This window comes from Sipha flava, unplaced genomic scaffold, assembly GCF_003268045.1.
Source record: "Sipha flava isolate LNK unplaced genomic scaffold, YSA_version1 106_pilon_pilon, whole genome shotgun sequence".
Lineage (NCBI taxonomy): Eukaryota > Metazoa > Arthropoda > Insecta > Hemiptera > Aphididae > Sipha > Sipha flava.
The window spans coordinates 436,295-460,231 of record NW_020271721.1 but is presented as its reverse complement, the minus strand read 5'-3'; the positions used below and the strand labels follow the sequence as shown (position 1 = coordinate 460,231).

The 23,937-nt window shown below is 26.0% G+C and overlaps 2 protein-coding genes across 10 annotated transcripts; one reads left to right on the top strand and one right to left on the bottom strand.

The window, feature by feature from the left end:
* Positions 1-486: 486 nt before the first annotated feature.
* LOC112685317 lies at positions 487-22,685 on the bottom strand. Of its 5 annotated transcripts, none has more exons than XM_025557161.1 (7): positions 22,492-22,685; positions 8,713-8,832; positions 3,505-3,713; positions 3,252-3,433; positions 2,306-3,020; positions 1,454-1,698; positions 487-959 (listed from the first exon to the last, which is right to left on the bottom strand). In XM_025557161.1, the coding sequence occupies exons 1-7, from the start codon at positions 22,544-22,546 to the stop codon at positions 632-634; spliced, it is 1,854 nt and encodes a 617-aa protein (XP_025412946.1). In that variant the 5' UTR covers positions 22,547-22,685; the 3' UTR covers positions 487-631. The 5 variants fall into 5 exon arrangements, with proteins under 5 accessions (XP_025412946.1, XP_025412962.1, XP_025412954.1 ...); XM_025557177.1 differs by lacking the exon at positions 22,492-22,685 and adding an exon at positions 18,028-18,445; XM_025557169.1 differs by lacking the exon at positions 22,492-22,685 and adding an exon at positions 9,792-10,892.
* LOC112685355 lies at positions 13,602-22,099 on the top strand. 5 transcript variants are annotated; one of them, XR_003148791.1, is made up of 3 exons: positions 13,602-14,422; positions 17,558-17,618; positions 21,395-22,099. XR_003148791.1 is itself a non-coding variant. In XM_025557224.1 (2 exons), the coding sequence occupies exon 1, from the start codon at positions 13,613-13,615 to the stop codon at positions 14,072-14,074; it is 462 nt and encodes a 153-aa protein (XP_025413009.1). In that variant the 5' UTR covers positions 13,602-13,612; the 3' UTR covers positions 14,075-14,422; positions 21,395-22,099. The 5 variants fall into 5 exon arrangements, 3 of the variants coding, with proteins under 3 accessions (XP_025413009.1, XP_025412995.1, XP_025413003.1); XM_025557224.1 differs by lacking the exon at positions 17,558-17,618; XM_025557210.1 differs by lacking the exon at positions 21,395-22,099 and having other exon boundaries at positions 17,558-17,688.
* Positions 22,686-23,937: the final 1,252 nt, after the last annotated feature.

Below are 23,937 nucleotides of genomic sequence, written 5' to 3'. Positions count from 1 at the left end.
TTCTGGACTTAAGACATTTTTGTAATAAGCGATTCAATTGATAAACTATAAACATCTAAACATTTATTTAATAAATTTTTTACTTGCAATGTAATTATGAACATTATAAATTTACCTTACTCATTTAACCAATCATTACGTTTTAATATTTTGTGTTTATGACTTCTATGAACATTTTTCTTCGTATTATACAAATTGTATTTTTGATACTTATACCTATTTTAGTATTTTAACATTTAAAGTTATACTACTGATTATCTCTTAGTAGTTTTATTCGTTCAGTAATACATTTTATTTAATTAAGCTATACATTTTAGATTTTTATTATTTCAGGCTGGATTTATCTGTATAAGATAACTTTGTTGTCATTTAAATACTGCTATTTTATATATTTACAAATTATTATCCAGTATATCAAATCATTAAAATTTTAAATAAAGTGTTTTTGTTTGGTATTAAGCATATTTTATTAACATTATTCTAACTTGAAACATATGGTATTTTTAATCTTATAATGTATGACTTGAATATTTAAAGTGTAAGCTTTAAAATTATGTAAGCGATAATTGATGCTGTGCAAATATCACATTAGTCTAGTTACTTTAGATATAATATCAGATATAATTAAAGATCAATGAAAAGAAAATAATACAAACAAAACTGGTGCTGCTATCAAAAAAATGGCATAAACTGCAGATCTGGGCTGGCATGTAGAGATAGCTATAAATTCATCTTCAGAATCACTACTTGGGCCTGCTTTTATCATTTCTAACACTGTAGTTTGATGTGACCAAAAGTTTAAAGATAATTTGCATTCACCAGTGGTATTGATGCAAGATGAAATTGGTTTTGAAACATCATATACTGTTTTGTTAATTGCAAAATGAATACGCATGAAATTATCTTGAATTTCATTCTCGCTGTTGAACACAAAAAAATAATAACCTTCACTGGGGACCCTAGAATTATAATAAAACATATAAATAAATAAAATTAAAATATTTGATACCTAAATTCATTTAAGTTAATGACACAGGATACTAAGTACATCGATGTATACATGTACAGTATAGGATATTCTTCTACTTCATACTTATCTCATTTTAAATGTATTTATTAAGTAATTTATGATATATATGTTTATCTTTTATCTTAAAAAAATATTTTAATTTTAGGTAAGATGTAAAATATATTTCTTCAAATATTTCAATATGTTTATATGGTTGAAATTTAGTAAGTATCAATGTATTAATAATATCAATTTATATTATACTTTTTCAGTTTGTGTAACTTTTTTTTCTTTTAAATTATGTCAAAAGTATAAATTATTTAATTTTATCTTATAATAAACAAGTAATTAGTTGTATAATTATCTACTTAGTAAGTACTACTAATTACTAAGTATATTTTTAAACTATTATACAGTATACTTTTGTATAAAATAATAACTTACTTGTATGTAACGGTATTCTGATGGCTGGCTACATTGTAATCAGGTTGTTTATTTAATGGTAAACATTTGTGATGTGGTGCTAATGGTAAGCTCAATAAAAGACCTTCACATTCAAGGAGCATTTCTTCACTACTAGAAAATGATGACCAAAATTCGCTATGACTACCATCTTTTATTATTTGCGTTTTATTTGTGGTTACTTTGCCACGAACTTGTGCAATTCCATCTGCTGAACGCGTATCAGTCTAAAAACAGTATCAATGTTTATTAATATTTATAGATATAAAGTATAACGCATAAATATCAATTTTTACATTTATTACAGTAAATGCGTTTTTAAGTATTTACTCTTAATTTATTAAATTTAATATTTAGCTTACGTTTTTGAACATACCACAGTACACAATATAACTTATTTTATTTTGAGGCTATTATATAAATTATACTATCTAAAAGCATATTTCAGGTATGGAGAAATTTATATTTTCAGATATCCAAATGTTATGCACTAAACCAATTGTATCATTGTTTTGTTAAACTTGTTTGCCGGAATAAAAATTATAAAAGCATAAGTATTTTCCCATTTCTAGTGTATTATAATTTTTATTTAAACATTTAAAGATAATAGTGACTAGTTGGTACTAACTCTTCAGTCATATAATTTATCATTTAGTAATTAATAATTTAAATACTGATGTAATGTTATGTTATTGTCTTAGATTGATAATATATATTATATTATTATATTAAATTATATTATATTAAATTATATTATATTATATTATATTATATTATATTATATTATACTATTATATATAGTAGTCAAATTAAGTACTTAATTAATTACTGTACCTCTTCATTTGCTGCATCATTATGTTGATCATGTTTGAATAATTCTTTGCTCAAGTTCTCTTGGTCTTCTTTATTACTAACCGATCGCTTAAATCTACTACGATAATGTCTCAACCTAGGACCACGCCATGACGTATCATCATCAGCCATTGCATTTTCAATTATCTGATAAAGTCTGTTCGTGGATTCAACTGTGTCATTCACTGGATCGTTTAGATCATTTTTAAGAACTTCTTTTAATTTACGCAAAAGTGCAGCACCATCTTCCCCTTGATTTCCTAATTTCCGTAATGATTCTTCGATCAATTCTTTAGATTGAAGTATATTACTTATTACTTCTCCGTTTGAGATAATTGGCTTAGTTTTTTTGGTTTGAACTACATAATCTTCACTTTCAATTTTTTCTTTCATTTCTTTTTGATATAAATCCTCAGCATAATCTAAATGATGATTAGCAGTTTTACTGGATCGTTTCAAGTTTGTTCGGTTTAAAATAATATCATGTGGATGATGAGTAAGATAAACTACGTCGGGTGCCATATCAGGTACAGTCATACCAGAAGTGAGTTTTCTCATAAAATTAATGATATGTGTATCATTCCCTTCTTCGGATGATTCAATTTCATCAAGCTCTTCACTAGAATTATCTCCTAAATAAGCGCATTCTTTTAAATGCTTGTGTCCCTTAATAACTATAATACTAGCACCTGGCCACCTGATAAAATACAATAATAAAACATTTTAACACAAACTCTTTTATTCACTTAAATGAAAGTTTTTTTTTTTTTTACATCATAGTCATTACTTAAACAATTATTTTATGAAGTAATAACAGTTAAAAAAATTAGATATATGAAACATATTTATTTATTTATATTACGGAACATTAAATCCATTAAATTTTAGTACAAAATTCACTTTAATTCTGTATTTTAAAAAATTTTACCTTGAACATGTAGATACTTTTACAATAGAATCTTTTAATAAATAAAATCCCCAATATTCTTTAGTATCATCTTCTAGTGTAATATGCCTTTCCATTTCAACATATTCCATTTTTGGTAACATTGATGGCTTTTCTGGCATTAGAAATGCATTAAAAGTAGCATTTGTATTAATAATATGTCGCTAAAATAAAAATAAATATATATTATAGTTTAAAGTTAAGATTTATAACATAAATAAAACTCAACACTTACTTGACACCAAAAAGTTGACATTTTTTGATCTAATATTCTCATATCAGTAACAGCTAAAGGGTACTTATGGTCAGAGTATACATGATATCGAATATACAAAGGAGCTATGACTAAAATACCAGGCAAAAGCAAACTTAAAATACAAAGTCTTGCTGCCCTTATAGGCCCTTTTAGACTACTAGAATTGTCCTTTTTATAATAAACACCACCTAAAAAAAAATATGCATTTATCATGATATTTTATATATCTAAATTAAGTATTGTTAATTAAAAAATAGATAAAAATAAAATCATAAATCATTTCTTTATTTATTTATTTAATAAACGGTCGATGGGCATAGAGTACAGAAATATACATAATAAGATATTTTCAATATAATAACATAATAAACTTAATTAAGATAAATACAGAAAACAACTATTAATATTTAAGATAATAAAGTATAAATTATAAGTTACAAAATGTTCTTCATACAATATTTTATCTCAGGGAGAGAGTTGAAAAAAAAATCAAAATTAGGAAGTTTATTACCTAAAGTTAACATTCGGTTTACCGGTACAAATAGATAATAATTTTGTTTGCAAGTAGGAATGTAGAATGTAGACGTGGATTTTTACGTTACGTTTGGAACATTTATATTAATTAAAATAAGTATATCTGGACAGTCCATTTTGGAGTTTAGTATACAATAAAGCCAGCGTACGTCATTAAACTGTCTTCTAAATTCCAAACTATCAATATCAAATTTTAAAGCTAATGAATGCAAGATTAGTTTAACGTTGTTAGTTTTATAAGCCAGCATATGTAAAAATCGATTTTGGTTTCGTTCTAACTTATTTATAAGATACTCTTGATGAAGGCTCCATATTATTGAACCGTATTCCAAAGTCAAGCGTACTAGAGAGAAATATAAAACACGTAGGCAAATTGGGTCATGAAATTCCCCAGCAATTCCGTTTTAAAAATCCGAGTACACGTAAGGTATTAGTATGAATTTCATTGATATATTTGATAAATGTAAGGTCATTAGAAAAATGATACCAAAATCTTTAATATTAAATACAATATTAAGATTTTTGTTATTTAAGTAATAATTTAACATAATATGTTGCTTATTTTTAGAGAATGTAATTTGACTGCATTTATCCGTATTTAAATTTAAGCGATTGTTTGCTCACCATAAACAGAATTGATTCAAATCAAATTTTAATTTATTAAAATCCTCTAATGAGGAGACTGACATGAAAATCTTTAGATCATCTGCAAATAGAGTGAATTTACAATGTCGAAATAAATTATTTATATCATTGATAAAAATTATAAATAATAAAGGTGAGAGATGATTATCTTGTAGCTCTCCAGAGGATACATTTATTTTTTATGAAATCGAATTACCAATTTTTACTTGTTGTATTCGGTCAGATAAGTAAGATTTAAACCATGAAAGGATTGGATCTCTAACACCAATAAAATTAAGTTTATTTATTAATATATCAATATTAACTGTATCAAACGCCTTTTTTATATCCGTATAGATTGCATCAACTTGAACACCTTTAATAACTAAATGCAGTAAATCAGAATAAGAAGTCATCAAGTTAGTTAGAGTGGATTTTGTCTTACGGAAGCCATGTTGATTATCTGATAATATAGTTTTAAATATATAAGATATTTTTGGTTCTATAAGTTTTTCTAATAATTTTGGCAATACACTCAAACTAGAAATAGGACGGTAGTTACTTATGAAGGATCATTTGTCAGACTTGAAAATCGGATAAATAAAACTAGTTTTCCAAGGATTTGAAAAAACACCTGTAGATAATGATAAGTTGAATAAATAATGAATTGGACGGGTTAAGGTATAAAAACATGTAAGGCATATTATTTCGGGAATTTTATCTGGACCGATTTTTGTTTTAAATGATAAGTTATTTAGGGTGTTGAAAATTTCCAAGACAGAAATGAACAAGAGGATAAATCAATAATATCATTATTAGGAATTGAATTATGTAAAGTATATGAAGAAGATGCTTTTCTAGGAGTGTATACTGAGCCAAAGTAGTCCTTAAAGATATCTACAGTAGTATCGGGGTTGTTTGTATTGTTATCATTAAAATGTATCATGTTAGGAAGATCATAGATTTTTTCTTATCATTGATATACTTCCAAAAATATTTTGGGTTATTACATGAAGCTTGAATACGTTTTAAATAATCAGAATAACATACTTTAGAGAGTCTCTTACAGCGGCTTCTAATAAGTGAAAATTCGGCATAAAACTTGTTATCTCCTGTAACCTTAGATGATTTATGTATTTTTTTTTTTTTTTTAATAATTTACAAACGTAGCTCTTTTGAAAACCATGTTGGAAATTTATTTTGGTTGGTGTAAACTTTTTGAATTAAACTATTTATTACATTAAGTAAATCATTATAAAATTTTTCAACTGCCAAATTTATATTTATTATTGAATATAAATCCGACCAATTAATATTTGCTAACATATTGTTCATTTTTGTAAAGTCGATGTTTTTCATGATGAACCATGACTTGGTTTCATCATGTGATATATTTTTTTTAATATTACTTTTAATTATAAATGGTGGGTGATATCTATCTATTAGTACTATGCTATCATCTAAGGGGAGAGTATGCTGACGCTAGACGTAAAAAATGCGTTCATTAACTTCGCAATATTCTAAGTCAGTACCTATCGAACAGGCGAATCACGTACACTAAGAAGGATGGGTCTACACACGGAGCGGACATGAGCTGCGGCGTTCCTCAGGGGTCGGTCCTCGGACCAGACCTCTGGAACCTACTGTATGATGACCTACTTAAGATATAGAGTATACTAAGGGTACAGAGCTGATAGGATTCGCGGACAACATAGCAATACTAACTACAGTGCAGGTGCCGTTTCTACTAGAGGAGAGACTAGGCACTGCGCTAAAGGATGTAGCAGCGTGAATGAACCGAACGACTTGGAATTGACACTACATAAGACAGAAGCGATAGTCTTCACTAACAGGAACAATATAAACACGATGACTGTGGACTACCACCCCCCCCCCCCCCCCACACACACACACACACACATATTTTCGTCTCAAGCAAGTGTGTTAAGTGCCTCAGGGTGTTTTTCGACTAAAGAACGCACTTTACGCAACAACTTTGTAGCGACAGTGGCAAAACGCGCCGCAGAAGCCACCCACCAACTAGGGTAGATCCTGCTTAACCTCAGGGGTGCTTAACAGAAAACGAGGCGCGTTCTCGCAGTAGTAGTAACGTCGAGGCTCCTATATGGAGCATCCATATGGCACAGGACCATAACAGCCAAAACGCTCGGCGAGATGGAATCAGCGTACAGGAGGGTCATACTGAGAGTAGCGTGCTGCTATCGCACAACTTCGACAAACGCAGCGGCAGTAGTATCTGGCATGCCCCCCTTGCCTCGCTGGCTAAAGAAAGTAGCATGATATGCACGAGCACAGACAAAGTAACAGCGAGGAAAGCACTGGAGAGAAGCTGGCAACGGCAATGGACAACCTCAACAAAAGGAAGTTGGACACATCGTCTCATAAGGGACATCACACCATGGTTCAGGAGGAGGCATTGGGAGGTATCCTTCCATCTGTGCCAGGTGTTAACTAGCCTGGGTGTTTTAACGAGTACCAACTGAAGTACCACAAACGCAAATCGGAAGAGTGCACACAATGCGGAGTAACTTTGGACAGCGTCGAACATGCGGTGTTCGCATGTGACGCTTGGTACCACTGGCGGAGAGAAGCCTGCGGATACCTAGGAGTAGACCAGCTAACGCCGGAGAATCTAATCAACCTGATGCTGAAAAGCAAGGAGTCTTGGAGAAGAATAGAGGAGCTGCTCACAAGGATCATGAAGCGCGGGAAGGAGGAGGCGAAGAGGATCCAATATGGTCAATGAGTGGCCTCTTGATCCCAAACTCCGTAGAACGAGGCCCCAGACCGACTACTCCAGGAAACCGGGTCGTGAAGACAGAGAACTAAATGCAGACACCTAGAAGCTTAACTTAGCACTTGAAAAAGCGGTAAGAATGATGCAAAATGCAGAAAGTGGGGTAGCGGTTAATGAACATCGAGTGCAGATTTTAGGTTTTGCGGATGATCTGAATATCCTTGGTGAATCACTAGAGGATGCTTTAAATCTAACAATGGCTCTCGAAAACGCTGCATCAAAAGTAGGGTTACAAATTAATGTGGAAAAACAAAAATTCTAGAGATTCTCGACATCGACCCACCACAAAACGTATTTGAATCAATAGCTTTCGAAAAAGTGGAAGAATTCCAATATTTAGGAGCGCTTCTTAGTATAAAAAATGATTGGTCACGGGAGATAAGTGTGAGGAAAGCAAAGGCAGAAAAAGCCTCTTTTGCATTTTCAAAATTCTTTAAGTCTAAAGCGCTGTCTAAGAAGAAAAAATTAAGGTTATACACGGCAATAATAAGGCCTACTCTCACTTATGGGTGTGAAGTATGGACAACAACAAGCGTGACGAAAAGAAGACTTAGAACCTTCGAAAACAAAATATGGAGAAAGATATGTGGACCAGTTCGCGACGCAAGAACAAATGAATGGAGAAGGAATTACAGGAAGAACTGGACCTAGCACCAGTCACTAAGTACATAAAGGGACAAAGATTACAGTGGTTTGGGCACATAATGAGAAGAAGCGAAGAAGAAACCATTAGGGCAGTGATAGAATGGCAACCAGAAGGGAAAAGACCTCGAGGCAGACTAAGGAAGAGATGGCTTGACATAATAGAAGAGGACCTTATAACTGTGGGAGTAAAAGAATGGAAGGAAATTATACAAGATCGAGAGAAATGGAGGGACATAGTGTTTGCGGCAAAAACTCTAATAGAGTTATAAAAGCCAGTGATGATGATGATGTTGATGTAACTAAGGCCAATATTGTTATTTATAAACCGCATACCGGATAAATTAAAATTACTATAAGAATAAAATTCTTATTTGGCGAATATATATTAAATATATATTCTACCGTTTCAGTTAGAGCTAAATATTTATTACCTTTACTAGACGGTGATATATAACAAGCACCTAAGATAAATTTATAATTATTTCTACCTACAATCATCACGAATACTAGTTCAATACTATCATTAGGAACTTTAATTATGTGTGCATCGAAACGTTTATATATACCTTTCAACACACCACCTCCCCTCTTGCAAGTACTTGTCTTCTTTATCCGGTCTATCCGATAAACATTAAATTTATCAAACCCGAGCTCATTATTTGTTATGTCAGTAGATAACCAGGTTTCTGTTAATACAAAATGATCGACATTAAATAAAGGTATATTATATCTAAATCAGAGGTTCCCAAAACGTGGGTCGTGATTAAATTTTTAATGGGTCCGTTATATTTTTCATGTGTTTTTATTACTTATGGTTGATGTTTAATTATTTAGTTAATTTTATTATTAACTGTTATCTGCGTTTATGACAATTACAAATTTACTGCAACCAATAGACATAATAATATTCCTTTATATGTCTATGCTCGACTGTGTCAACACAACGCAATTAGATTAATGATTATTGAAAATATACCTAGCAACAAATTAGTATTTGTATGACGTTCAAATTAATTGATTATCTTCAGTAACAAACGGTACATTGAATACGATACATGCACGTAGTTTAAATCTTACTATTTTTCAAATAACCAAAAAATTCGTTTTTTGTTGTGCTATTGTACAGTTACTTCGGACAAATGTTTAAATAAAAAGTTAATGACTTAAAGTTCTAAGAAACAGAGATAATATCTGACTCAGTGGTTAAAAAAAGAAAATTAATTGATGATGAGCTTACAACAAGTTCTTTGTAATCAAAATAAAAAAGTGGATATGAATGCAGTTATGAAAAATAGAAAACAATTACATCCTTCACATTAAAATTATATACTTATTAATTAAATTACATACTATAAAGTTTTTTTATAAATATAATACTTTTCTTCAATTTAAAATGATGAAAACAGCAAAAAAAAATGATCAATGATGTGGTCAAGGTCAATGATGTTATTTTGGGTCGTCAAAATTTAAATAATTTTCAAAATGGGTCGTATTATAAGAAGTTTGGGAACCTCTGATCTAAATACATATAATTTAGTGCGCAAACCTCTAACATTCTGGGAATAAGTTTTAGATTTATATGAATTAAAATTATTTTTGGAATTAAACTTAGAACTATTACTAATATTATGTTTATTTAAATTACTTTGCACGATCTGAATCAGTTTTTCTGAAAAGTGTTGGTACAACATGAACATATTTTATAATCCAATTTCTTTCACCGCTATTTTTCTTTTGTTGAAGTTCATGACAAAAATATTTCATTTGTTCACGTTGATAATTTGTCAGGTCCGAGTTTATCCATAAATTTTTATATTTATCTGTATTTCGTAATTTTGATTTTGATTTTAAAATGGTAGTCACATCTGATGTATCATTGAATGTAATTCGTAAAGGCAGATTTTTAGATGATAAGTTACCTATTCTTTGGATTTTAGCAATAGGTACATTTACTTTCATGTTATATATTAAATCGTTAACAATTGCTTCATCACTAATAATATCATCTTCTGAATTAAAAATTATAATATTGCGTGATCTAGATAATCTTTCATTAACTTCGTTTACAAGATCGATGTTATTTTGGTCAACAAAGTTAATCAATTTCACTCTATCTCGCAAATAATTTAATTCAGATTTTAATAAATTATTTTCTTTTTGCAAATTATTAAATGAGGTCACTAGTTCATCCAATTTATTCCTTAAATTGGTAAAGTTATTTTCGTAGACTTTTAATTTATTGTTTATTTCCTGCATACCTCTATTATGCTTTTCATCAATGGAACTCAGCAAGTTCATTACATAATTTATTGAATGATCAATGCGTGTTAGAAAAATTTGTTATCTTTAAAATTGGCGTATCGACTTGTCTCGACATTTCTAAAGATGTATTACTTATGACTTATCATTAGATAATATTTTATTACACGGTAGATACTAACAAACCACAAACACGTCCGATCGGTACGAAAGACTGTACTGTAGTATAGTTTTGAGTGTATTTTAAATTTAAATCTGATATCTGATAAAAAAAGAATATTCTATTATATTTTATTCTTAACAATAAATTTATTAACCCACGAAAACAAGTTTAGAGTTGGATTAATGAAATTATGATAAGAACCAGGGCTTCAATTCATTTTTTGTGTGATTAGATACCGACACACGAGTCTAATGTTTAAACATTATTTGAAGAGAACAATACATTTTATGGTTGCTAATTTTAGCAATGAAAATAAATAAAATTTTGAATAGAAATAATATATATTAGAATATTCATAGTTTAAGTGTAATTATGCTTATGCTATGACTACTAATAATATTTCATGGGTACAAATAAATTCTAAAACCTTAAATGAAAAATAAAACTATTCTTAACCAGTTTTAAGGTACACAGAGTAAATAATTACCCCAGACATATTAAATTGTGCTTAGAAAATAAACTAATAAATGTTAATTCCTGTAATTTTCAATAGCCTTGAATAAAACACCTATAAGTACACCGTTTTTGGTTTTATGTTATTTTTGTATGAATTGTATCATAATAGAACGCAATAAAAGTATAGACATTATTATCTAGAAATAATTTATCTTATGCAACTAATTAGCATGTAATTTTTTTCTTTTTTTTTTGTTATATAGTACGGAATTAATATAATTAATGTAATAAAATATTTTTAATTTATTATTATTAAAAACAGTGTAAACTCTATTATATTCTACTACCAATTTTATAGTAAAAAAAAAAAAAAATAAAAAGCTATACAAAGCATTTAAAATTACTATATAACTAGCCAATTGTATGTTTGCAATTACATTTGAGCTATTATATCATGTCTTGCTTTATTTTATAATAATTTATAGCTATGACATCAGTGATTACATATTATTTTAAACTGGTAGTATATTTTTTATAATTACCAATATTTAAGTATTTTTTATTTTTTTTATTGAAGTATGCTATCAACATTATATAATACCATATTTTAACATCCATGAGTATGAGCTATCAAATGAAGTTGAATATATAGGTAACACAAAATAACAATAAATAAATAATTGTCTTCAAGGTTATATGCAACATAATTTATTTTAACCTTTGGAAGGACACACCAATGAATTTATAAACTATACACAATTGTTGTTAATCCTTATATTCATAAAGCTATAAAAATAATAATATTTACTCAATTTAATTAAAGTAATTAATTTTGTATGATACTGATCTAATTAGCCCCAATACGTATTTTTAATTATTAATTCATTATGATTGATAAAATAATGATTTTTCTAATGCAATAATGAAAAAAAAATTACAACACACAATAGAATATAATATACTCGTAGGTATTGTAAGACACAAAAACTAAATTATATTCGAAAATCTTCAATTATTTTTCTACTTATTTGACAGATCGACTTATTAAACTAATTTGAAAAATTACTTTCAATCTTATCATTCTGATTTCTTCTTTTTGACTTATAATATATTGAAATTAAGCTACAAAATCTATAGAATATACTTGGTAATTCATTTTGATAATTATTTATATAACAGAATGTTTTTATTGATAATGTTAAAAAGTAATATATTTAATAGATGAATATATACCTACCAATATATGGTAATACTGACGGTTAATTTAAATGCTTGACTTAATTAAATCATCTAAAGAGGTCAACGAACCCATAAAGAATAAAAGTTTAAAGTTAAATTTATTAGTTATATGAATCATATTTACTTTACTGGAAACTATTGTAGTATCAATTATGAAAATAATAATATACATAAACATACTGTTAATTATTATAATAAATATATATAAAAAGGGAAATAATAAAGCAATATAAAAATGTATTGCTATTTTTTATTTTATTATTCGCATTTTGGTTTCATATTATCTGATGCATTATTTGCAACTTATTTAAAGTATTTATATGTTTTTTAATGATTGGATAATTTTTATTCTTCATTATATAGAATTATACTAACAATTTTCTACCATCAGTTCGTAGAGTTTGTAAAACTAATTAAAATATATTTCTTATCACAATGTAAATTACTAGTAAAACTATAAACTTGTTCCAAATTCCAACAGAATTTTTTTTGCATACGACAACAAAAGAGTCTTAAATGCCTTGAGTCTTAAAATAACTTTATTAATAATATATGTTTGTTTAATCCGTAATGCGTATGAATTCCTAATAAACGTAAAATATTACGTATAATCTTTGTACTCCAAATATGTTTAACAATAGTTATTATTTAAACATGTTACGTATATTTTATTCAAGACATACATAAAGTAAAAATATAAATTATTACATATTTTATGGTTCAAATTTATTTAAATATTTTATACTATATTTATTTAAATTTATAGAAATATTTACCGACTTTCTATACTTTATTTATAACTATTATTGATAATTATTTTAAAATATCTATAAGTTACTAAGCATATAATTTAAGTTGTTATAAATATTATAATTTCTACAATATCCCCTTATAATTATAATGATAAATCGATAAACCTATTGATTTATATATCAGGAAAAAAATTAAAATATTAATAACATTTTGTAAATTATTTTTTAACATTTTTAATATTCTAAGATTAATTTGACCTAGAGGTAGACCTAGGAAAAGATGGATTGACGTGGTAGAAGAAGATTTAAAAACCCTTGGAGTTGAAGATTAAAGAGAGACAGCCCGAGATAGAGATAGGAGGCGAAGTGTAGTAATAGCGGCAAAAACTCTTAGAGAGTAGAAATGCCAGGAAGAGAGAGAGAGAGAGAGAGAGAGAGAGAGAGAGAGAGAGAAGATTAATTTAGTTTTTTTTTTTTGCTTAATTTGCTAAAGAAGTTGGTACATTTATAATATCAAATTGCTATGGATATTTATTGTTTTTTATTCTCGTTTCAAGTTGAATTATTTAAAGTAAATTCAATGAAGTATTAAATAAAATGAATAGTGTTCATGAATATGATACAAAAATATCATCTAAATACAAGAAAAGAAATACACTGACCAACATCTCACAGAGATTGGCTGAACATCTAGAAATAAATGACGACCAACAAGCAGTTCAATTTTTGGGTTTGATATCTTTAGTCGGTTTCATACTACTACTAATCATATTCACCGGGCTTTATTTATTTCTCTATAAACGAACAGATAATGTTCGATTTCGATCCAAATCCAATACAAATGACAATCAGACTCAAAGATACTGTTATAACTCGAACGATTCATTATCGTCTGAAAGATTTGATAGCGAATATTCGACATTGCTTTCGGGCAATTTCAAAGAAATCGCTGTACCTCCATACGATACAGAAAAGAAAATACTTGTCAATCATGTGGTAGGTAAACGAGCAAGTCACACGGAAAATTATTGGAATTCACACTATACTTTACAACCATGATGTTAAAGAAATAACCTAATTAATTATTCATCAATCACCGCGATTGCCTCAATTGTGCTATGATTCACAGTCTCTCATGAAACTCTTTTTTTTTTCTGATTATTTAAGTTTAATACCAATTATGATTATTATTGTACTGTTGTTGTTTGCTTTTATTCTTAAATTTTATTGATATGAGTATGATCTCTTGACATTATGTTGTTGTACAAAAGGTCAAATCGAACAAATAAAATGTTAATTGGTTCTGATAGGACAAAATAGTTAAAAATATTTTTTCTAACTATGATTATTCCAAGTGGCAACCGATCCATATAGTTGCAGACGAACAAGAAACAAACAATAATATAGGTAGGTGCATTATTATTTTTAATTATTAAGTTCAATCTAATAAAAGTCTTTTTTAATTTTATCTAGTGTATTCATTTCCTATAAGAGTTAGAAAAATATAGTATCATAAAATTATAATATATCTAATTTGATTACATCTATTGCGTATATGGATACATATATTATTTTAAATAATATAAAAATAAAATTTCTTAAATATATTATTTCTAATATTATAGTGCATATTTCCCTATGGACTTTGATATATAAATTTATAATAAAAATAATGCAATTTTATAACCAGATTTTTGGTAAGCATTTGAACTTATTATTTGATTTGAAAATTATAAGATTAATTTTATTTTTTTAACAATAGTCATTTCTAAAATATTTTAAATATTTGTTACACGAAACAAAAAATTGTAATAAAAATTTTTACATTACAGATTAAAAACTTCTATTTTGTTTAAAAACAAAATAAATGTAAGCAACGTACAATATAAATATGTTTTTATGAACATTATTATGTTAAATAATTTTAAATAATTAACAATGAATAATAAAATAATAAAAAAATTAATTAAAATTAAAAATTATTAAATGGTTAATACTTGTAAATTAATATATAAATATATAAACAAATAGCTTATAGCAAATATAAATAAATAAATAAATGCTTAGTCTGAAATATTATTATAAATGTAAAGTACGACCGGATTCGAATTAAAACTTTATCGTCAGGTATGTACAAGGCCAATCAAATCGTGACTGAATATGAAAAAATAAAGTATTTATTTTTTTTTTTATAAATACAAAATTTTAATTTTAATTTATAAATTTATTTATTTTTTATTCTTTATTTTTTCATATTCAGTCACGATTTGTTTGACATTTTATGTACCAGATAATGAAATTTTAATTCAAAACTGGTACTTATTTATTTGTTTATTTATATTACCATATAAACTAATTGTTTATTTTTTTATGCCTATTATTTGACATTCATGTGAATATGTTTTTCAGTAAAATAATTATCTAAACTATTTTTACTTTGGTTCAATTATACATTATTTATTTATGTATCCCAATATATGTATTAATGTTTTAAATATTAGATACTTTTAATATTATTTAGTAGGAAACAAATGCAGTAAGAGTTGTTATGAAAATTAACGTTATAGAGAAAAGAGGAAGACCAAAAAAGAGATGGTTGGGTATGATTGAGAATAATATGAGAACCGTTGGTGTGTGCATAGGGGATGTAAAAAATTGAGACGAGTGGAGGCTTAGGTAAAGGGTGGCCAACTCCAACAAATAGTTGGGAGAAAGGCTAAAAAGAAAAAGAATATTAAATAAATTTTTTTTATTGTTTTATTCATATATTATTGAGTATTTCTATATTTTAATTTAAAATATGATTCTTGTTTTCATGGATATATTTAACTATTAAATTGTAATATTTTGGAAAAATAAAGCAATATAAATTTTAAATTGTTGACCAAAAATAAATATATATTTCCAGTAATAATTTATTATTTAGATGCTTTATGGTTCATAGAAACATCATAATAAATATTTTAAATATGATTTTTATATATCCTATTATTTGTTAACGAAAAATACAAATTTACGTTGAGTAAAAATAAAAATATAAGAATCTTAGAAATATTAAATTTATATTATTAATATTTTTAAATTTTTCAAAACCGTAATATAAACATGAATGAATTATTAGACAGTATTAGTTTAAAGTTATGCTTCGACTTTTATTTTCATTGTTATGAATATTTAAGTACATCTTAGGTAAATGTTAATCCATACAAATATTATTAAAAAATTTTGTACTAGTAAATAATGCAAGATTATGCATTGTTGAAGAATAAAATGAGTTATTTATTTACAAAAAAAAACTGTTCTGTTAACCTACAAATGTAGGTATATTACAAACATAAATACATTGCTCATTAAAACTAGAATTTGCCAAGCTATAATAATATTTTCATTATAATATTTCAATTAGGAAATTATATTACTCTATTCTGATAAAGGAATGGTATTAATTTTTCAATGTCGAATATTAAGACAAATCATATTAATATGTGTGGAAAATTGATATGCAATATATGTTTCATGTTTTGTTTACTACTACCGTTTGTTTATCAAATATTATTTATTGATCTTAATTATTGTATTGCAATAATTGTATTCCTCGTATTGCAATCACTTCAATTTATTTTTCTGACATCAAAAATAAAACCACAAATCAGAATACAAATTGATACCAAAATATAATAGCCAATTGTGTTAAAAAGCTATACTTTTTACTAATATAAAATAATATACCTACTGATATGGCTAATGTATAAATTAACTAAATTTATATATTATAAAATAAATACTTCATAAAATTATTGCAAATTTTCTAATAGCTGATATTTTTATATGTTTGCCTGCTACAATACATTAGTTATTAAAAATTTATGGTAGGTACTGGAATAAGTTGAATGTATGACGATAATTTTAATAAAATCACTAAATCGCAAAGATTAATTTATTTCGGCATATTTAATAATAATTAAAAAATATTAGTAAATTTTCATACCGATTACCATCGAATAATCTGTTTTAATTCGTAATTCTTATAATTAGCATAAAAGGTCGTGTATTTTATAAAGCGCTTTTCAATTTTAATGTTACTAAAAATTTATTATTCAGCCTATATTTCCAAAACAATTATTTTATTACTTAAGAGCAATTTATGAATAACTATATTCAATATACAATAATCATTTAAATTGAATATATTTTTTCACGTGCTTGTTGTTCCAATTTCATGGTCAATGAACTCTCTGTAATAGACTGTTTTAAATAAGTCGATCATATTATGCCTGAATGTTTAAATATAAACATTTATATATATTTGATATAAAACATTCATAACCTAGAAAATTATTAAAATATGTACATTTTGTCTTTCTTGAACCCATATAAACATTATTTGGCATTAGACCAAATAGAAATAAAATAAAAAACATATTATACAATTTAACTAATGCAAACAACGAAACTAAAAAAAAACGTATTATTATCTATAAAATTTAATACATAATAATTGATTAATAAACCGGTTAATTATGAAGATGTTTTTTTAAGCAGTGTACATTGGCAGAGGTTGCCATACAAAATGTTGGTGCACTACCATTCCACTTATCAGAGCGTACGTAAATATAGACTATTTTTCTTTTTTTTTTTTTTAATAATTATTAACTTGCACATTTATTATATTATTAAAAATAATAATAAATGTATAATAAATTAACTTACAGATTTTGAATAAACTAATTTAACATTGTATTTAAATTTAGATTCATATTATTAAATGTATTTCATGAATTGAATGCATTAATATATACAATTTATGTGTATTTTAATTGATTAATTTAAATCAAAATGTTTATAATTGTTTAAATAAATTATTAGCATTATATATTTTTGTATATATATTTGAATTAGACCTGTTCAAAAAATAGGATTCTCACATTTTTGATTTAGTGTTTTAAATTAGTGTAATGTAGTAATATTTTATTAATTTGTATATTATCATAAAATAAAATAATTTGTTTTACCTTTTCGTTTTTTACACAAAATCATTATGAAAATCGCTTTTGTGCTTAATATGTATTTATAATCTTATACACAAAGATTGCACTATATATTGACACGTCAATTGTATTACACTTGAACTAGGTAATTAATAAAGCACTTATTTCTTAAAGTACCTATACTTTAAAACACACCATTAAAGAATTTTTTTAAACATAAAAGTTGTATAACCACTTGTATTATTGTTATATAATAAATTAGCACTTTGTAATCTTTATCTTTTGAAAACAGTGGGAATACTGATGCATTTATATAGTTACTCTGGCTATTCGTATTCAACGTTCATATTATTATGAATTATATTTTTTCGACCTATTGCGTTTTAAATTAAGAAAATAGATATACGCACTCTGTCGGTGAACGTTGTTAGTTTCCTTAATCGCGCTTCATAAAAAATAACTACAATCATATTTAAATATATGTACATTGGATTATTTATAATACAATAATCCTATAATAATTAAGATAGTTAAATATCTTTGGCAATTCATATTTTATGTAATTAAAATAATAATTTCTATTGGGTAAGATATAAGCTTCTGAACAATTAAAAAAAGAAGTAAGAATAGATTTAGATATTTTTCTCCATAATTTCAAAAAATAAATAATTGGTGAAAAACAGCAATTCAAAATTTGTATTTATTTGAAATAACTAAATTAAATCTGAAAAATACATTAAAAATTATTTTAGCTTCCTTTAAGAAAATTGAATAATTATTTAAACAATTTATTATTTAAAATTTGAATATTAGGGTCGTTGGTGTGTGCGTAGAGGATGTAGAAAATTGAGACGAGTGGAGGTTTAGGACAAGGGTGGCTGACCCTTAATAGTTGGTAAAAGTCGAAGGAGAAAAAGATTTTTTACAATTTAAAGTTGACGGATAATTTTTGATAAAAAAAAAATTAATATACAATAATAGATTATATCTAATAGATTTTGAATACCTAGTAATTGTATATGTTGATAGTAGTAGCATATTAATATTTACCTCTTTATTTAGTTAATGAAATATAACTTTTACACGAATAATTATTATTTAATAAAATTAATTTCTTAATAGTTTCTTTAAAAAAATATATCCAAAATTGATAGAAATTGTAAATTATCTGGTTGTTTATACAAAATTTAAACACTGTTCTAATCATTTTAGAAAACAATTTATTCTTCTTTGTTGTGCATTTATGATAATATTATATAATAGTATATCTATGATATTATTTTCAATTTAAGGCAGTTTTTTTACAAAGTTTTTTTCTTAATTTTATTTAATGGCTGATTTCATTTTACCAATAATATTAATTATTAATCTTGCCCTTAAATCAGAAACTTTGATTCAAACAATTTAATTTTTATTCTTTTTACCATTTAGTATAATTTACAATTGAACGATTAAATTCTTAAAAATATTCCAATTTTTGTTTCATAAAACGGGTAATTTATAGAATTTATTAAATTACAAATACCTCAACAACTTCAAATCTTTATTAATATTTTTGAATATTTAAACTATTATAAAATAACCCATCAATTAGATGCTTTATGAGGCTGTTAAAACTTTTTTTAGTTGATAAAATAATAAATATTTTTTTTCACATGTAATCATGTCTAAATAATTACTAAAAATATGGATGTTTCGAAGAAAAAATAATAGAGTGGAACAATTATTTAATTTTTCATTCCATAATGGTAGTAAATTAGTTAATTCAGAGAAGACCAGAGCAAATTTTAACATATAAAGTATGTGGCACTAGTGCCCCCCAGTGATAATTGAATGCTACCCAGTGGTGGGTGATCGCACCACTAACCAACACATTCTCATAACGATCGTAGTGACAGGAATTTATTTTCCCTGTATGTTCCTCTGCCGAAGAACACCACGTCTATGAAATACGATGGTAGACAATTTTATTTTAGTGCCACCTAGTAAAAATTAATTAAAATATGTTCTGGAGAAGACATAATATATAGCAGTATCAAGAAGATCAGAGGATAGCTTCAATCACAAAATATAAAATAATTAATTAGAATAAGTGAAAGAATTTAAGTACCTCGGAGTGACTCTAAACAACAAATATATTATGGACAAGGATATAAATAGGAGGATGAATATAGCAAACCGATGTTATTTCACAATAGAGGAACTCTTTAAATCAATACCAATATTGAAAATTATTAAAAAAAACTATATGTAAGCTACATAAGACTAGTATTGATTTATACCTGTGCCACATGGTTCATAACTAAAAGTACCTTAGACAAACTAAGAAGTTTTGAAAGGAAAGTCTAAAGAAGAATATATGACCCAGTATTTAATACCAAAACACAACAATGGGAATTGAGAACAAATGCACTGCTGGAAAACTTTTACAGAAAGGAAGATATTGGGAAATTTACTAAAATTATATGAATGCAATGTGCCGGTCATGTATGAAGAGCAGACGGACGCCTAATATAAGAAATAACAACTTGGATTTTAGCAGGAAGGAAACGAAATATAAGACCTTGAAGAAGATGAATACACAGCATAAATAATAAATAGAATGAAGTAACCCAAGAAGTTGAAACAGATTGGTAAAATATAGCATATGATAGAGAAAAATGGGAGGAGATCGTTTTGAAAGTAAAGTTCTCCAATGAAACGTTAAGCCGGAAAAAAATAATCCACAATGGTAATTTTTTAAAATATATATATTTTAGGAGAATAAAATAATTTATTGTACTTGATTAATTTATATTTAAAGTTACTCATTTGATAACTATTAGTAGAATAATCAACCTAATTTGCCATATCATACTTTTAGTATTATTATTTACTTACTTATAAAAGTGTGCCGAATATTTTTTTATATTAGTAGATAAATTATGTACTTTAAATAAATTTAACTTCATTTTGTAACATAACTATATTCGAAAACTAGATGTTATTAATTTAATATAAAACGTGCTTTTCATGGAGTCCCTTAATGAATTTGAGATTAAATGTTATAGATTAGTATTTATTATCTACTAAACATTTGAGAAAGTTATTTACTTACTATATTTTTTTAATGATGCTATAAAAGTTTGGAAAAAACTAATAATACAACCTGTGATAAATTATTTAAAAATTTTAAATACAATAGGTACTAGATTTTAGTTTAATAATACAGTAAATAATATATTTTGTTTAATTTATAATTTTGTATTAAGTTTTAAAAAAATATGAAAAATGTTCAATGTTTACTCCTTAAGAAATTTACTAAAATTGTTTACAATTTCTCTAGATTTAAAAATATTATTATTCATTAATTAGCTTTAAAAAATGTCATAATTCTAATATTATTTTCTAGGTGATTATCTGACCCGATTCAAGCCAATCAAAAGAAAATTATAGGGAAGAAAATAAAGGACGCATTGAGGATTGCAAGCATATATGTTAAAGGAGCCTACCATTCATTCCTTAATAAAATATTCAATATATAAATAGAATCTGAAACTTCAAATTCTTAGTTGAAAAATTAGTTTTTGTTCAAAAAGTCAGTATATAAAAAGAAAACATTTTGATGCTAATTAAAAGGGAATTAAAAGTGATCTCTGAAGTACAAACACATTATATTCTTATACGTACCTAGTATAATAATCATTACTATCTACCTACCTTAAATAAATAATGACAAATTAATGAAGGATGGCAATTTATTGAAACATTTCATACAAGTAATTGTTCTTATTCATAGGTGTAACTAGAGCTTACATTTGGGGGGGGGGGTATAATATCCAATATCACACTGACCCGCAGCTACCTACAATCCCACACATCCATCTACTAATTAACATTCAAGCAACAATTGTTACTATTCACTATTATAAGTTCAGTTCTCAATTTGAAACATAAGATTCTAAAACTTGTTATTTTTAATCTGGAAGAGCTAATAAAATATTTAGAGAGGTTAAGCTCCAATAATCACACCTCGTTAGTTGAACCTATGTTCCAATCTTTTATTATTTTTAAGTTAACGCTAATCTATTTAATTTGAAGATTTAAATGTATTTAATCTTCCGCTATTCTATTTTTAAGCTTTTTTAAAACAAAGAAAGAAATAAAATATTTTAGGACATTATAGCTTTAATAATATACAATAACAATAACTGTACTATTGTATAATAAGACTGTACCCTTGTGTAATGTCTATATTTTATTCTAACACAATTTATATAAAGTTCAGTATTTTCCAATTTGAATACACATATTAAAATAAAATTAAAATTGAGAAGTATCTGATAAGATATTATAAGGATATTAAATAAAATATAGTGAGCAAATTAAGAATTCATTAAGGGTAATATCTTACAAAAAAAAATAAACATGTGTAAAAGAATTTATGCTCAAACTTAAAAAAAATAACTTTTTCTTTAAATAAAATTAAAAATTTCATTAGGTACTCACTTATAAAAGAGTCTTCTGAATAAACCGAAAATTTACTATCCGACCAACGAGCCATGGTAAATGATTCTAAAAATGAACTAAGTCGTAAACAGCTCGTAGGTGTTCATCATGCGTTACCTACTCAGCAATTGTATTACATTTTTTTTTATTTGTTTAAATACTGAGATAAGTATAGACATTAACCATATCTGTAAGTTTATTTGATTATATGTTATAAGTGTGAAATATAATAATAATTTAAATATAAAGTATATAAGCGTATTTCAGTGTTAATTTTAATTATTTGGTACGTAGGTAGTTTTAAAGATTACATATTCTCAATAATTGTAATTAATTAATTTGTAGGAGTTATATTCTAAATTATTATCTTAATTATTATTATTTTTATTATTCCTATACTTCTTGTATATTCTATACAAATTGATGTAACGTGGAGGGGGGTTTCTTCCTCTCTATAAGCCAAATTATATGCTTTAATTAATTTATTATAATCTTAAATAATAATTAAACGCATTTTTCTTAACAATTTCGGATACTAGGGAATGAGATATTCAAAATTTTATTCAAGTTTCTCATCACTTAGATTTTTAAATGACATTTTGCAAATTAATATTTTTTAAGAATTATATCAAACCATGTAAGATTTCTGTATTTTCAGTGTATTTTATAAATCGACTGTACTTGGAAAAACTTTTCATACTTCGTTTTAATAGATATACTCTTGTAGAAGCTAGAAAAAATGCTTCAATGATATTGTTTAAATCATCTCTTGAAATGTATACTGTAAGTCTGTATAGGAGTTATAATTTTATAATATTAATATTTTAATTTATAATTTGTTTTCAAATGTATACCATACAAGGCCATATCTAGATTTTTTCGTGGTGGGGGGGTCTAAGATGTTTAAAATTTTAAAAATTTAAAAAATCTAACAAAAAGAAAATGTATTAATTTTTTTGTAAGTATAATTTAAAAAATATATACTTTAATAGTTTGCGCGATTAAAATAAGTAAAGTAACATAAAATAAAATATAGAAAATAAATCATTGTTTAATCTACTTATAAATTAAAATACAGTTAAAACGAATATATAATCCTACATTTTGAATGGTAAACTGATTTAAAACATCTTTCTTCAATCGTAATTTTTCTTTGGATACTCAATAGAGCTAGGTATTGTATAAGTAGATAGGCCAGTTTTTCTTTTTCTATAGAGTATCGTAAAAATGTCTTAAAGCGTTTTAATGTTCAAAAATGTTGCACCTGAGTTGCTGCAGAAATAGAGAGTGTTGCCAGTACTTTTGATAAAGTTAATATAGTAAAATTTTAAAAATTTAAAAAAAAATTCAAATTAGAAAAAAATTCAGTATTACAATGGTTAAGGTAATGATTCTAGCTTTACTTGGACGATCAATATCTAGGTACACTAGCAATCCATTTTCTTT

Coding starts and splice junctions, on each gene's coding strand:
- LOC112685317 (XM_025557161.1), bottom strand. CDS start 22,546: ATGGCTCGTTGGTCGGATAGTAAATTTTCGGTTTATTCAGAAGACTCT. Junction 1,699..2,305: donor ATGATGCAGCAAATGAAGAG/GTACAGTAATTA, acceptor TACTGTTTTTAG/ACTGATACGCGTTCAGCAGA. Junction 960..1,453: donor CAGAATACCGTTACATACAA/GTAAGTTATTAT, acceptor TTATAATTCTAG/GGTCCCCAGTGAAGGTTATT.
- LOC112685355 (XM_025557224.1), top strand. CDS start 13,613: ATGAATAGTGTTCATGAATATGATACAAAAATATCATCTAAATACAAG.